Source organism: Macrobrachium rosenbergii, chromosome 44, assembly GCF_040412425.1.
Source record: "Macrobrachium rosenbergii isolate ZJJX-2024 chromosome 44, ASM4041242v1, whole genome shotgun sequence".
In the NCBI taxonomy this organism is placed as follows: domain Eukaryota; kingdom Metazoa; phylum Arthropoda; class Malacostraca; order Decapoda; family Palaemonidae; genus Macrobrachium; species Macrobrachium rosenbergii.
The window spans coordinates 23,040,102-23,055,503 of NC_089784.1; the positions used below are offsets into that span (position 1 = coordinate 23,040,102).

At 34.9% G+C, this 15,402-nt stretch overlaps 2 protein-coding genes across 5 annotated transcripts in view; one reads left to right on the top strand and one right to left on the bottom strand.

Annotated features, from left to right (window-relative positions):
- The window catches only part of LOC136829402 (coagulation factor IX-like), a 28,151-nt gene extending 21,993 nt beyond the window's left edge, over positions 1 to 6,158 (bottom strand). The window contains exon 1 of one of the 2 annotated variants that reach the window (XM_067087916.1): positions 6,088 to 6,158. The gene's annotated coding sequence lies outside the window, so the exon portion shown is untranslated. Of the gene's footprint in view, positions 1 to 6,062 lie in introns of both variants that reach the window. The other variant, XM_067087915.1, reaches the window with a different exon arrangement.
- On the top strand, positions 5,501 to 14,467 carry LOC136829403 (uncharacterized). Of its 3 annotated transcripts, none has more exons than XM_067087922.1 (4): positions 5,501 to 5,548; positions 9,199 to 9,359; positions 10,817 to 10,923; positions 11,573 to 14,467. In XM_067087922.1, the coding sequence occupies exons 2-4, from the start codon at positions 9,281 to 9,283 to the stop codon at positions 11,993 to 11,995; spliced, it is 609 nt and encodes a 202-aa protein (XP_066944023.1). In that variant the 5' UTR covers positions 5,501 to 5,548; positions 9,199 to 9,280; the 3' UTR covers positions 11,996 to 14,467. The 3 variants fall into 3 exon arrangements, with proteins under 3 accessions (XP_066944023.1, XP_066944021.1, XP_066944022.1); XM_067087920.1 differs by lacking the exon at positions 5,501 to 5,548 and adding an exon at positions 5,560 to 5,718; XM_067087921.1 differs by lacking the exon at positions 5,501 to 5,548 and adding an exon at positions 7,773 to 7,946.
- The last annotated feature ends 935 nt before the right edge of the window (positions 14,468 to 15,402 follow it).

Below are 15,402 nucleotides of genomic sequence, written 5' to 3' on the forward strand. Positions count from 1 at the left end.
GGAGGTGAGGGTAGGGAAGGGTGAAAAGTAGAATAAGAAAAATGATATTCAGAGTGGTAAGTTGCAATGACGAAGTATATACACACGAATAGAATAAGTTGTAAAGGTGCTTAGACTTTTGCCTATTGACTCCTTCGGTGGACACACCACCAGATTACCTGACCTGATGACCTGGGGACAATAATTAAGGTCCTGGCGTTCGATCACATTATTTGCCGATTGTAACAATGAGAGACATCCTATTGTAAGAGGAGTCTTTCTTTTCACTTTGCTTACTGCCATTCATAAAAGAGACATTCCAATGTAGAGTTAAGCAAACACGCAACCAGGCAGCATGAAAGTCATCATAATGAGACCTGATACAGGAACTTCCTCCTATTCATTTGGCTTTCAGTTCTGTCCTTCTAAAAATGCATTTCTGGAATGTCAAAACCTGCCGTTGGCTTTTTAATATTCCTCATTTTTCTTAGGGCCCATACCTAGTGGTGGGTTCTGGTAAACCGTTTTCATCTGAATATGCCGGCCTGCATTTATCTTCTTAAAAATCCAACGATGAAAGGCCATATTTTGAACTATGTTTTAAAGAACTTAATATTCATACTTTCTGAGAGGCTTCCACATTCTAAATGTTCAGGTGGGTGGCTTCACCAAGCCTGCTCCAAACATTTTTGGAAAGCATCCATCTCGTGAGTGTCAGAGATTTAAGTTTTTAATCTCATAGCCTGCGAGTATTCAACCTGCCGTGAGACTATTAAAAAAAAATTGACCCATTTTATCAAATATACTAATCCTGTCATACATCTTGTAAAAATCCATTATACTTAGAGCCTCTGCATACTAATGCTTTGTTTACATTTTCAAGCTTATAGTTTTCTATTTAAAAACCTATCCCATATGAAGTTTTGTCATGCTGTCACCTTTTTAAAAATCTTCCAAGTTTAGACTTTCATATTTTATTATCCTTGACTATTTGAAAATTGTCCACCTTCTTAATGCCGTAGGACGAAACCAACTTTTTAAAAATGTACCTTCGTGGACATGAAGATTATCATGGGAGCTAAAAGACTTCATCTGATGAGCAATCGAGACTGCTGTTAGATAGTTAAATTCATCCTCATTCAAAGATTCCAAAACACTTTTCCTATTTGTAACAGATGTCCACCTTTTGAATGTCAAAACCCAAGTTCATTTCTTGAAGTAGGGTCAAATCTATCTACGTTTCGAGCGTGACGTCACCCTTAAATTCCTCCACTTCCTGAAACTCCGATTTTGCTTTAGGGGTCTTCATTAACCTCCAACCCCTTGTTGTCCCAGTCATACTGAGGGAAAAATTCACTTCAAGTTACTGACGTTATTTCAGAAAATACTTAAAAACCGAAAAGAAAGTTTCCCTTGGCGTACGTCTCAGAGACCGACCGAGCTGAACCATACGTTCCCGTATCCTGGAAAAGTTCCGGGAGGTCATTTAAAATCCCCTTTCATATTTCTTCCTAAAACATCACGTACTTTCTTAGCTTTCATTGCACCAAAAGCTTCCTTCTAAGTTGCCTGAGCAACAACAAAAGTATCCCAAATATAATAATAGTCTTTAAGGGAAAAGGGAGTCTCTTCCCTACAAGAATGCTATATGAACATTTTTATAGCTATTGCTAGAGTACATACACACATCTATAAATATATATATATATATATATATATATATATATATATATATATATATATATATATATGTGTGTGTGTGTGTGTGTGTGTGTGTGCGTGTGTGAGTAGGCAGATGTGCATATATATACATATATATAAAGGCAATGCCATGAAGGAAAGAGAAATGACGGAGTGGCGCTAGGCCTTCCGACTTACTGTCCTTTACTTAGCAGTCTTTATATATTCATCACGTTCCATATTTTCCTGATTCAGTAACATGCACACACACACGCACACGCACGCACACATATATATGTATGTTTGTGTGTATGTGTGAGTTTGTGTTTACGCCAAGCACCAACAGTAAAGTAATACCGTGATCCAGCAATTGGAGTGATGAGGAAACTTCTTGATTATAGAAATTTATATTATGGAAATTAAAAGACATTTAGAACAAGGTCTTTCATGTTACAAAGCTATTCCAATTCAGAGCGAAATCATTATTCAGGTCAGTAATAAAAGTTACTATCAAAGGTTCCCAGTCTAACAATTACAGCTGCAACTTACTTCAATAATAAAAGCAAGGTACCTTATTTCAACATGTTAATCGAATCGTGTACAACAGAGAATGCATGCTCAAGGCCTCCCCATAGAAGACAGATGGGATAAGTGCCTAATTATTCTCAAAGAAAAGCTTAGAGACTCGTCGTACAGAATACTAATAATATAAGGTAGACTCCTGTTACTTATGCTATATTGCGTATTTGCCGATGAAAGGAAGAGGGTACAAAAACTGTTGTCAACGAGATCCATATTTCTAATTTATCGGGCTTCAGAAGGAAGATATTATATTTGGCCTTTTATACAGGTCGAGTTAAGATATAGATAGGAGGATAGATGAATTTTTGAAAGGTGGGAGAAGGTAAAAAAAACTGTCTTCAACGAGGTCTGCCCTTCTAATTTATCAGGCTTTAAAATGAAGATATATTTGGCCATTTATACAGGTCGGGTTAAAAGATAGACAGAAAGATAGATGAATTTTTGAAAGGTGCATATACAAATATGCAGAGAGAGAGAGAGAGAGAGAGAGAGAGAGAGAGAGAGAGAGAGATTGCGCAACGTTACGAATGTTTTAACTACCTTCCAGGGGACTCTTCCTACCCGTCAGGGGAAGCCCCTTGACCAAGGTGCTATGAAAGTTATCGGGTCTAACAATTAGGGTCTCGTGGTTTCTTAGCAGGTGGGATATTTAATGGACGACGGTGCGTTTAACTAGGTTAAATATTCATATAAGGAATTCTCGAATTCTCTTTTTGTTCATGACTATTAGTCACCCTCCGGACATTCCCCGCAGACGAAGCGCAGATGTGCGCAGCTAGTTTACCTGAGTTAATGACGCGCCTCAGTGCATATACGAAAATAACTACATCTAAATACATGCACAGACTGGAACGGGGAAACAGGTGAACCACTAAAAAGGGGGGAAAGATGTTATCATATGTTAAAAGAAAATATCAAAATGGAATTAGTTATTGCAAAAGAACAATTATCCATTTTTGTTAGCTCGTTTCCCAGTTCACGGTATGTTATCAGGCTTTTAATATTCCTGCAGTAATGTTCTATGCCCAGCACGTACGCACATACACACACACATACATACGTACATACATACATATATATATACACATACACTTATATATACATACATATATACATATGTGTTATATATATATGTATATATATGTATGTATAACTGAATCCCGAAAATATGGAACGTGCTGAGTATGCAAGCAAACAAAGAATCCACGAAGGAAAGAGAAACAATGGAGTGCTGCAAGGCCTTTCGACTATCGTCCTTTACTTAGCTTATCTTTATATATATATATATATATATATATATATATATATATATATATATATATATATATATATATATATATATACAAAACATCGCAAATAACAGAAAGCATTCTTTCGCTGGACATACCGGAAATATTCCTACTAATGATTAAAATCGAAAACAATAACCAGTCTGTTCATGAGTATCCGCTCTTGCACCTGGTATTATAAAAAAAACCTTTTAACCTCTTCAAAAGATATTCTCAAATGTTTTTGTGTGGGAGAGACGATGGTGTCTGGTATGTTGACCGCGGCCGCTTCGGTCAGTAACCCCCAAAATTTCATCGTGCTTACTTCCGGCTATTATTATCATGATAGTTTTTTTACGGATTTGTAATAATAATAATAATAATAATAATAATAATAATAATAATAATAATAATACGTTGGCGACACTTACTTCCACCTCACCGATTACCAGCCCTTAAATAATAATAATAATAATAATAATAATAATAATAATAATAATAATAATAATAATAATAATAATACGTGGGCGACACTTACTTCAACCTAACCGATTACTAGCCCTTAAATAATAATAATAATAATAATAATAATAATAATAATAATAATAATAATAATAATAATAATACGTGGGCGACACTTACTTCAACCTAACCGATTACTAGCCCTTGAATAATAATAATAATAATAATAATAATAATAATAATAATAATAATAATAATAATAATAATAATAATAATAATACTTACTTCAACCTAACCGATTACTAGCCCTTGAATAATAATAATAATAATAATAATAATAATAATAATAATAATAATAATAATAATAATAGAGGCGTCCTGGATGACTTAAAGAGCGTTTGAAAGAAGCATGACGCAATAATCTAGCTTAACAAATTTAAGTGGAAATATATTCAGGTTTTGATTCTTTTAAAGGTTAAATAAAAAAAAATATATAGTAGATCTTCCATTTTCGATGATACACAAGAGATGCAAAAAGAACCCAGAATGTTCTTAGCGCTTTGGTCATGACTACAGAATCAGGCATTCAACGCTCTCTCTCTCTCTCTCTCTCTCTCTCTCTCTCTCTCTCTCTCTCTCTCTCTCTCTCTCTCTCTTCATTACATTATTAATTTAGGTGTTAAAGGAAGGCATTCAACGCTCTCTCTCTCTCTCTCTCTCTTTCTCTCTCTCTCTCATCCTGTGAAATGGGTAAGAAAATACACCGATGAGCAAGAAAAACGTAAAGAATATCCTGCATTTTACAGTAATATCTTAAGTATGGATTATTGCCCTCAAATGCAGATATATTCATGGGTAAGACTATAAACAAAATAATCTATGATATTTTAAAAGACTAGTCTTAGAGAATATGGCGTGCAATCAGAAAAAACCATAAGAACAAGGAAGTATATAAGAAGAATAATTATATAGATGGAAATACCAAGTAATGAATTTATATAAACGGTAAAAGTCATAAGAAGATGCTGACTACAGCTAGCACACTACCCATCTCAGTAGGTCTTGCGCAACGAGAGGAAATGCCACAGGGTCAAGAAAATATCTACAAAAGTTATCTCGGAAGAAAAACTAGCGCTGGTTCAAACACTCAGAGAAGAAAAAAACTCGTATCTGATCGTTTCCAAGATAAGAGAATGAATTTCTAGCATAAACCACGTTATGAAACGATGCGTTTGCTCTGCGCAGTTTACAAGGCGCGGGAGGTACAAGCCTTACATTGAAAGTGATGCAAAATGAACTGGAACATTAAGGTGAAGGTTAGTCCGATGCTTAAATGAAATTCGACTTCATCGGTAATATAGTCATTCATAAATTCATAAGCCTCAAATTCTTATAGATATGTAAGGAAAAACAAAGCAGAAAATGCAAATTAATCCTAGCGACAAGATTCGACACGAGAAGGAACGTTTTGGCTTATGAGCTTATGATTCATGTTGCGTCTTTCTTGAAGAAGAGCCCGATTACACGAACGTGCGAGATTCTAGTGACTAGTGGGCTTGTGGTCTCCTCTTCCTGAGGTGAGAGAGAGAGAGAGAGAGAGAGAGAGAGAGAAAGAGAGAGAGAGATAAAGTGAGTGGAGGCCGATCTCAGCCACCTAGTCTTTCGCTGTTTACAGAAGGGAAGGGAGTTCACCTTGCTGTATGTGATCAGTCTATATCCATGATGTGGTGCTGTGAGTTCTAGACAAGTAGGTATTGACTATTTCGTAATGTGTCAGTGTGTGCTTCTAACTTCAGTGGCCTTCCAAATCTAATTCACTGCACTTTCAGGGTGTATCTTCATATTGTCTGCATATATTTAGCATGTTCAACGTTTTAATTCAAGCTTATCGTGAAAGTTTGACGTCTTGAGAAACAATACAAATAACTCACCCACGTACTACGAACGCAAATAAACAAAAAGTGCACACCACGTCCCCATTTCTCGTAAGGTGGAATATTTTCTTTATTTCGGTCCCAGATGTGGAAATCGAGTAATGCAGCATTGCACAAAACAATTGCATAACCCGTAACATAAACAGACCCAAGGTACTTAGTGAAATATATAAACTGGAAACCTCAAAGCATTCCAGTCACTCGTCGGCACATCCCCCTGCACACGTACAACCACGACAAACTCTGCTGCCAGACCTCGAAGATCCTGTGTGGCAACGCCCTCTGGTGGAAGATAATTTTGCTAAAAGGCAGATTATTAGCTTTATAAAAGACGGTTTACATTTTGGCTCCTCAAAATGCGAGAGGTTACAGCTAAATCCATTTTGTAGCGAGTGTTAGGTAAACATACTACAGTGATGCAGCCATTCACCAGGTAGCTGATGACTGGCTGGGTAGGTTGCCACTTTCATAGGGGGTGACTTGCCAAGAGACGAATGTGAAGTGATAGAGAGAGAGAGAGAGAGAGAGAGAGAGAGAGTAAAATGTCTCCCACTTCTTAAACAGTGCGAAGTGTACTTCGTGTTTTGTTTTCCCGTCTCTGCCTTCACTAATTAAAAATGCCATGGACCTATGACCTAAGCACAAATAAAAATTTTTTGGTATGCATATATATGGTTTATCTACGACATAACTTTCATAATTTTATCTAATCCTCATCGACAACTGCTTATATTAATGATGGCAACAACAACAAAAAAATGAAAAAAGATTGTGACAAATATTATCATGACTTTCAAGAACACCCACCGGTGTAATGTCCCTATACATTAACAAAAACAAACAACTTCATCAACTTTGAACCCCTCGTCTCTGTTGGCTGGGCAGACCCCGAGGTCTACACCAGGCACCCCCACTGATCCCTCTCACACCTGACTCACTCAGGGCTGGAATAAACCAGATAATTCTAAACCAACTAACCGCTGGAATTCCTTGACAAGAAGAGGTTCTATAAGACAAAAGTTCCTAATAGCAAAACTCCTTATACAGTATTTATTTATTTGTTTTTTTTCACAGGCTGTGATATGTATGTAACACACATACAGCTTATACAGTATATATATACATATGTATATGTGTATATATACATACGTGTATGCAGGCACACATTATACATATGTGTGTGTCTGTATACACACACACGCACACACACACACACACACACACATATATATATATATATATATATTTAGTGTGTGTGTTTATGTATATGTAGGTGTGCATGCAATCATGCTTACACACCCACAAAACTTAGCTTATATTCTATAACCTAGGATCACTGAATATGCATATAAACAAATATTACTAAGCCAATAAATTCTCTGGGCAAGAAAATGTTATAATTGTTCTTCATTGTACTAAAACCAACATTTGCGTTTTAATGTCCTTCTGTTCTTAACGCATTTTATTTCATCGATCAATAAGTCTATTTTTTAACCTCTGACCCAATTAATGATGGTCTTGTCTCCTCCAGAATTCGTTTGTTATATATAATCTTTGATGAGAGAGATGTTATCACTACTCAAATCGTGTATCCACTTGCTTGAGTTGCCAGATGGCAGATGAATACTGTTTATCACGATTTTGGTCATATTTCTGTAATTCAAGTTTTTCTCATAGAGTAGTGAAGGAATTTATCGTGATCTTGACCGGTAGTTGAATTTTTCCCTAGTACCTTGGACAAAATAATAAAATAAAGAACGAAGACGAGAGAGAGAGAGAGAGAGAGAGAGAGAGAGAGAGAGAGAGAGAGAGAGAGAGAGAGAGAGAGAGAGAGAACGTGTTCCAGTAACTCCTTCAGTCTGTATCCAGTCGTGCTTGTTTAAGTTTCCAAGTTAGTCGCTGACGCACTTCTATGTCAAACTGTGCCTTATACTCATAAGATTTTATGGATAGTATTTTGTTAACAAGATTACGCAAGCGTTCAAGGACACCTTGCTGGATTTGCTGTCCAAGTTGTTTGAGTTTATAAGGCAGTTAAAAGGTAGGTCTATGCGTGTGAAAATTCACGCATAAACTGCAGTTGGATTCCAGATTACATAGATATGTACGGAAAGGTTATGTCTATATAAGCAGGTTTTTAGAAAGTTTACCTATTCTAATCGAGTTAAGAATGAAGCCGTTTATATAGGAGACGTACAGTATATGCGTAACGGGGTTCCGGAATATCATCAACCCCTATAACCGACCACTCGAAAAGTTCATTTGCTAGTGTCATTTTGTTTCCGAAACCGTTACTCTGTTCACGTTCCTTCTGACTTTTGTCGTTATAGCTTTTGGAATTGTGGAATAGATATTAATTTATGATAAGTAATACTTTTTTCTCTCTCTTTTTTGGTTGGAATAAAAAACATAACTCCATCGTTATTATATAATACCAAAGTAAGTTGCGCTAAAAAAGAAGCCACGCAAGGAAAGTGTCATCATAGTGGACATGAACAAATTTTTAATTTAAAGCCGCACAGTAAAAGTTTGTCCGAAAGAGAAGAGTAGATTCTAATGCAAAAAGAGGCTCCTTATATCCAGTGAGAATAGTTGACGTATTTCCATTTATTTTCAAATTCAAAAATTCCTGTGGACAGTGTAATTGTTAATTGTTATTTCACGAAGAAAAAATAAAAAGTATAAAATAAGACTATTTCACTGTTATCTCTTTTGGACTAGTTTTAAGGCTATATATACCTGTATATATATGTATATATATATATATATATATATATATATATATATATATATATATATATATAGGCAAATGCCAGTAAGGACAGTGAAATAACAGGTGGTGCTAGGCCTTTGAACACAACGGTCCTTTACTAGCTGTCAGTAAAGGACCGTTGTGTCAGAAAGGCCTAGCACCACTCTGTTCCACTTTCCTTCGTGGCATTTGCCTTTATTCATACATTCATCAAGTTCCATATTTTCTTGATTCAGTTCACACACACACACACACACACACACACATATATATATATATATATATATATATATATATATATATATATATATATATATACTATATATATATATATACTGTATATATATATATATATATATATATATATATATATATATATATATATATATATATGTGTGTGTGTGTGTGTGTGTGTGTGTGTGTGTAACACTACATGCATGTGAGAATATAACGTACTATTTCACAATGGGAAGTATAACTGTGTGCAAGTTATTTTACAATTAAAAACGAACAGGAAAGAATGAGTTCATTTCTTTTTCAGTTAATCGAAGCTTCATAGGATCATTGACAATAGCTCTGAAGTCTCATTACTGACTCGATCGCAAAGGAGGAGAAGCCATAAAATGCGGCGGAAATCTGCCAGACTTTTACTCGCGTTTGTTCTGCTGACGAAAGGCAGCCTTACGTGGCAACATCCCGCAGGTAAAAAAAAAAATATTATTATTACTGTTGTAATTACTATTCGACTCTGTCGACAAATGCTGGTTTTTGGGGTACGACTATCATAGTTATTATCGTTAGCAATCTTCTTCCTTTTTTTCTTCAAATCTGATGAAACTTACCGAGCAGGCATGTTGAGGGTTAGTGACTGTTTTACCATTATTTTTTACCTTGACCAAGACCTAAAGGTCACAGGTTAATAACGGGTAAAATTTTAGTACATTTTATTCCACTGCTCAGAAATTGTGATGAAAGTATGTGAAAGTATTGGTAATTATGCGTCAAAAGTTATTGTTGTAGGTATTTGGACACTGACTTATTTTTCATGGTCCTATATCTATTGGAAGAAATTTTTTATTTTCTTCTTCTGTCTTTCTTAAACTTTCTTGGGATGTATTATTATTATTATTATTATTATTATTATTATTATTATTATTATTATTATTATTATTATTATTATTATTATTATTTCTCTGATTTTGGTGAAACCGATAGGAGAAACCTGATAGGATGGTCAATTATTTTCACCAAAAATTTACCTTGATCTCTTTTTGAATTCCAACAAGTCGGTTTAAATTCAGAAATTTAATTTTTTTTCTGATTCTGACGGAAACTGTAATAGGTATTTTGGAAATTTGCAACTATCTCTACCAAGCTTCCCCCACCCCCTCCACACAATCATTTTTTCCTTGATTTTCCTTGATTTAGATTAAACTTACTGGGTAGATCTTTTGGAGGTTAGTGATATATTTATTCATCTTTACCTGCTTTTAACGTCACAGGTCAATTTGCAGGGTAAAATTTTACTTTTTACTCGTTTTCATAAATTTTTGGTAAATAAGTACCACTGTGGTTGGTAAATGGTTCCCTTGGCAACTTTTTTTTATTCTTAAATATTTTTCAAAGTCACAGCCTTATAAAGAAACTACTATAGTTAAGAGTCTTTGGAATTCAGAATCTCTATCAGGAAACAAATTAATTAATTTCTAAGCGTGAAACATCAGTACCTGGATAGTGAGACAGTTTATCCACTTTTTTGCTAAAAACCTGTAGTCCCTTAGTTCTCCGAAAATCAGCCATTTTCAACATACAAAATTGTTGTCTTCTAATCTAAAAAGTATTTTGTTAATTCAATGCAGCAATGATTACATGAAAAGCCAGTTGCGTATATTTTCTCATATATTGGTAGACAACAACGCTCAAGCTAAAAAAAGAATATGAAATTTCATATCTAAAAAATGATGTTCATGACTACTCACTGCAGTGGAATTTAAATAAAAAAAGATAACTAAAATAAAGTTATTAGAAAACAACTAGACTCTCCAAGGCTATATTCTATAATCAAGCCTTGTAACAACTGATATCCTTTCTATATTTATCCCAAAGATATATTCCATTTGAGAGACTCATAGAAATGAAACACTGACGAATTCTTTCAGGCCAAACTCAGGGAAGAGCTTCTAGGAACGTCATATACTTCCAAGATGAGTATCCTGTAGTAACTCGGGTGGCCGGTGGTGAAGACTCGGAAATTCCCTCTGGAGTGGTGAGTATTACTCAGAAGAGCTAAAGTGATAAGTGTTTGTTGCAAACAGAGAGCAATTATCAAATAAGGATTCATTACTAGATTATAGAAATACCTCAGCAGCCTCTTGAAAGTCTCCGCATTGCCTCTCTGTTTACTGTATTGTAAGTTTTTTTTCTAGACCTATGTATGCCATATCCAGCCTTGCCCAGTTGCGTTAAAATTTTTCACATAACTCTTGATCCACATTCGCTCCTAGCTGTCTAAAACCACACAGTTCTCTCCCCTATTAGTCCTTCTGTCATCCGTCTTACCTCTAAGTCAAAATCCTGTCATACACCTTTCATAGAACGTCATGTGTTACATATTTTTTACATTTTTGAGTTTTATACTTAAACCCCATGAATGTGTCCTTTTGATGTTTTTTTTTTATTTAATTTCCGTTAGATTTATTTTCTTTGCATATTTTCAGCTTATCTGGGTAACCTGTAATTTAAAAAAAAAAAAAATTTGTAAATGTTTCTAAGATTACAGCCTTGAAGATGGAATTGTAAATTCACTGGTTATGCAAAATTCTATTTATCTATACATTCATTTTATATATCTGCCACACATGCTTCTCACATACGAAATATCTGAACCACTTTTTTTTTTTTTTTTTTTATTGCAGGCAGCCATTCATGGTGGTAATAGAGAGGCAGATGGGGTGCATCCTCTTCCAGCACCTCCAGTTGTCATTCCTGACAAGGTGAACTCTAGACCCAGCAGAGAGCAGATTTTATGGGAAAGAATCGCCCAGCTTCGAAGGCAAAACATTCAAGCAGAGCAGCAAAGGAAGACTGTATCTTTCCCTAATACAGGAGGAGTGAACATCGCCGTGGATGACGGTGAAATAGAGGGGCTGTTTCAGTTGTGCGGAGACTTTCTCGAACGGTGCGCCAATAATAAAGGCTCAGTAGGTACAGCAAGTCATAGACATACACTCTCGCACCCAAGACCCGTTCGAGATCAGGGTCCGCATCGGCATGGCCATTTTCACTCTAATTTCTTTACATCTGCGTTGCCTGGAAACTTTCCCATATGGCCAGGATAATGGCTACTCCATTTACGAAACGTGCTTCTTCGTCTTACTAAGTTATGAAGTGAAGAATATTCTGATATCCTACAAAAGAGCGAGCACCTCAGTATAATGTGATTCGTGTGGTCCTATAACTCGTGTGGAAATATGTTCGCTAAGGTATTATGGATTAAGTCTCAAGTGAGTTGCTCTGATATAGTGCTTGTAAGGTGTGACTACTTCTACTTAAGAAACTGTTAATTGTCTGACCTTTCTAATTGCAGAAATGTCTTATGGACTACTTGAGTCTACCTACTCTACGAAATATTCGTAAAGTGTTCTGCTATTGTGCTTATGCATAATACGTCTATGGTGCTCTGAATTATTATAGGCCTGCTCTTCGTGGTCATTACTTATGTGGTAATCCATGTTCAGATATTAATTGTATTATAAGCATTTTTTGGAATATATAACATGTACAAAATTATTTTTTATGGTTTATATGACATATCTCATTTGTAAGCATAATTCCAAGAATTGTTAACGAAATGCATTGAGAGCGTACTATATTTAAAGTATTTTTGTAATTGTACTATCTAGAATCAATTCATTTAGTGTGCATTTGTAAATAAGTCTTATGTCAACTATGCATAAAATCTTTTCTGTGTTTATGTGTGTGTAGAACAAATTATTAAGAAGGTATTAGAACAATTCCCAGAACTATTTATAAGCAATATTTTTGACAGTACTGTGCTGTATTTCTCCTGTGTAAATTTCTTTTGGTAAATTTTACCCACAAGTTCACCCCTTCCAGGAGAAGCCAACTGCTGGTGAATTGGTTGATGCAAATGAGCAACTACAGTCTTTAAACCAAGGGTGGTGTTATTTTAATATTTTCAGTTTGATCAGGCAAACTGAAAAGATCAAGTTTGAGAATAACAATAGGTGGGTGGCGATGTACAGTGAATATTATATCACCGCAACTATGTCAAAATTTGCTCCTGAACTTGGGCTCAACTTATGCATATTAATACCACACAAGGATCTTACCTTGGCTAGGCTAGATTACTGAAAAACACCTATCATTACCTTAGGCCCTAAACATTCCAGAAAATTCGGTTTTCAGAAATAGACATGAGTCTTTCCAGTCACACGAAAAACTAAGAATTTAAGCAAGTTCTGACTTCGGAGAATCATACTGGTTCTAACTGGAAAATGCTGGCTTAAAAGTATCAACCATGACATCGCCTTAGCCTAGGGAAAGTACTCCAGTGCTTGGCTTGACGGCCTAAATTTCATGAAATCAAATCAATGTGGCAGCTGCCATGACAGTTCGTTGGATTTCTTTGCATGTTCGTAATGTCATAAGTTCTTAGTAAGAACCTAGGCTTATAACTGTTTGGTTACTGAACCCAGTTACCTAGCAGTTATTACGTAACATGTAGTCCTTCTTGCCAGTAAAGCTTTTCAGTTTTCTGTACAATATAATTAATTATATTTTGTCAGAACCTCGATTCGCATAGATTTAGTGATATCTGTATTCATCCATTTGTTTAGTGGTAAATGGTTTCGAATGAACGTGATAAGGAAGCGATATGTTTTCTGTTGTGTCATTTTATCACTTTCATCAGGAGAATAATCTTATAATACAATGTGCCAATTGTTATCTAGTCAGTTTAATTAGAAATTATCACGGCAATACTTGTAGGCTAATTGCAATTATAGTTTAGAGACAGTATTACCAATTGATATTATTTAGGTATTGCCGAGATGTTAAACATGATACTTCATAATAGTGAATTAGATCGTTACGGTCAGTATTATCAATTATAAATACTGGAAAGTCTGGCACGGTATGTAGAAACAGACGTGGCTGTGAAACAAGTGTGCGAGATGACTGACAGCGAAAGGAAAAGTTTATATTTAAAAAGTTTATATTTAGCATACATGTATATAGAAAAAGTTTATGATAGAAGTGACAGATGCAATGTAGAGGGTACTTAGGATGTACAGGGAGTAATTTGTCGAGTGCCACTGAAATTTGTAAAGATGAAAGTGAGGTACGTTAGAGTTTTTAGAAGAGGGGAGGTGAAGCGTGATTTAAAGCAAGTTCATGTTATGTCTCCAAGGTTGTTTAATAATTTTATGAAAGGCAGGAACCACTGAGACAGGTCTTAGTGGGTACTTATGAATGAAGCAATGAAAAAGTAAGATAGATGACAGATATATATATATATATATATATATATATATATATATATATATATATATATTATATATATATAATATATATATAAATATATATATATATATATATATATATATATATATATATTATAATGTACACCAACATGTATATGTATAAGTATGACTCTGATTATGTAAGAAAATATTAAACCTTGCATGAATTATAACATATTCCCATATGCTTGTTCTTCTTGTGGTATAAAGGTTTTTTGGGTTTGACCAAACTTTCACATAAAAACAGAAAATAAAAAAGTGTAAATACTAGATCTTTGATTATATCCTTTTGAGTTATAGATAAAAAATATGGAGTTATAGTCTACGAAATTATGTTGCGAGGAACTGTCTTTTAAACAATGAATTTTCATTCGCGTATCCAGAAAACTATACATTTGTCATCTCTTAATCTGAAAGCATATACGCATATTTTTTCCTTGGCTTAATAGCTGTTTAATGTTATTTTCGACGGTATGAATGACCTCCGTGTTCTACCATTTGAGTATTGGGTGATGAGCTATATAGAAATGTGGCCAACTATATTTCTATATTTATTGGGCAGCAAAACCTCAATTTCAAACAACTGAGCAACAGGAGAGAAGGTATAATAAATACTACCATTGGCGTTTTGTTCAATATTAAAAGGAAAAATTCGGTACGACGCTGCTTGGGGGGCCTAGTTTCTTAGTCCATCCCACAATCATGGAACAATAATATATCACAGATCAATTTTGGCAGGCTATCTTTTCCAGGGGATTCTTTGGACTTGATTGGTATTTCTCTAAGCTTTCAATTTCAAGCAGGTAATGAAGAAACAGTTCACAAAGGAGCTACATGACCTGATGAAATTATTGTTAGCAGGGATGGCTTGAGGACCAACCTGGTAATTTTGGCCAAGTTGAACAAGATACAATATATATCCTATGGGTAATGTTGTATATACAAACCAATTTTTTATGGTTATTTTTCAGTTTTTCTGCAACAACAATATTTTTCCCCGAGAGTATTTTATGATGCAAACAAAATAAAGACTACGGTTTATCAATCTGAAGAAAGAGAAAAGTGGCAAGCTGGAAGGGAAGAAAAAAAAAAAAAAAAAACAAGGAGTTGATTTCAGTGTGATGGATTCATCAGAGTGAAAACTTTCTAGACAGTTTTCATGATGAGTGGGTGGGTGGTTGTTATTTTCAATGCTCATTCTC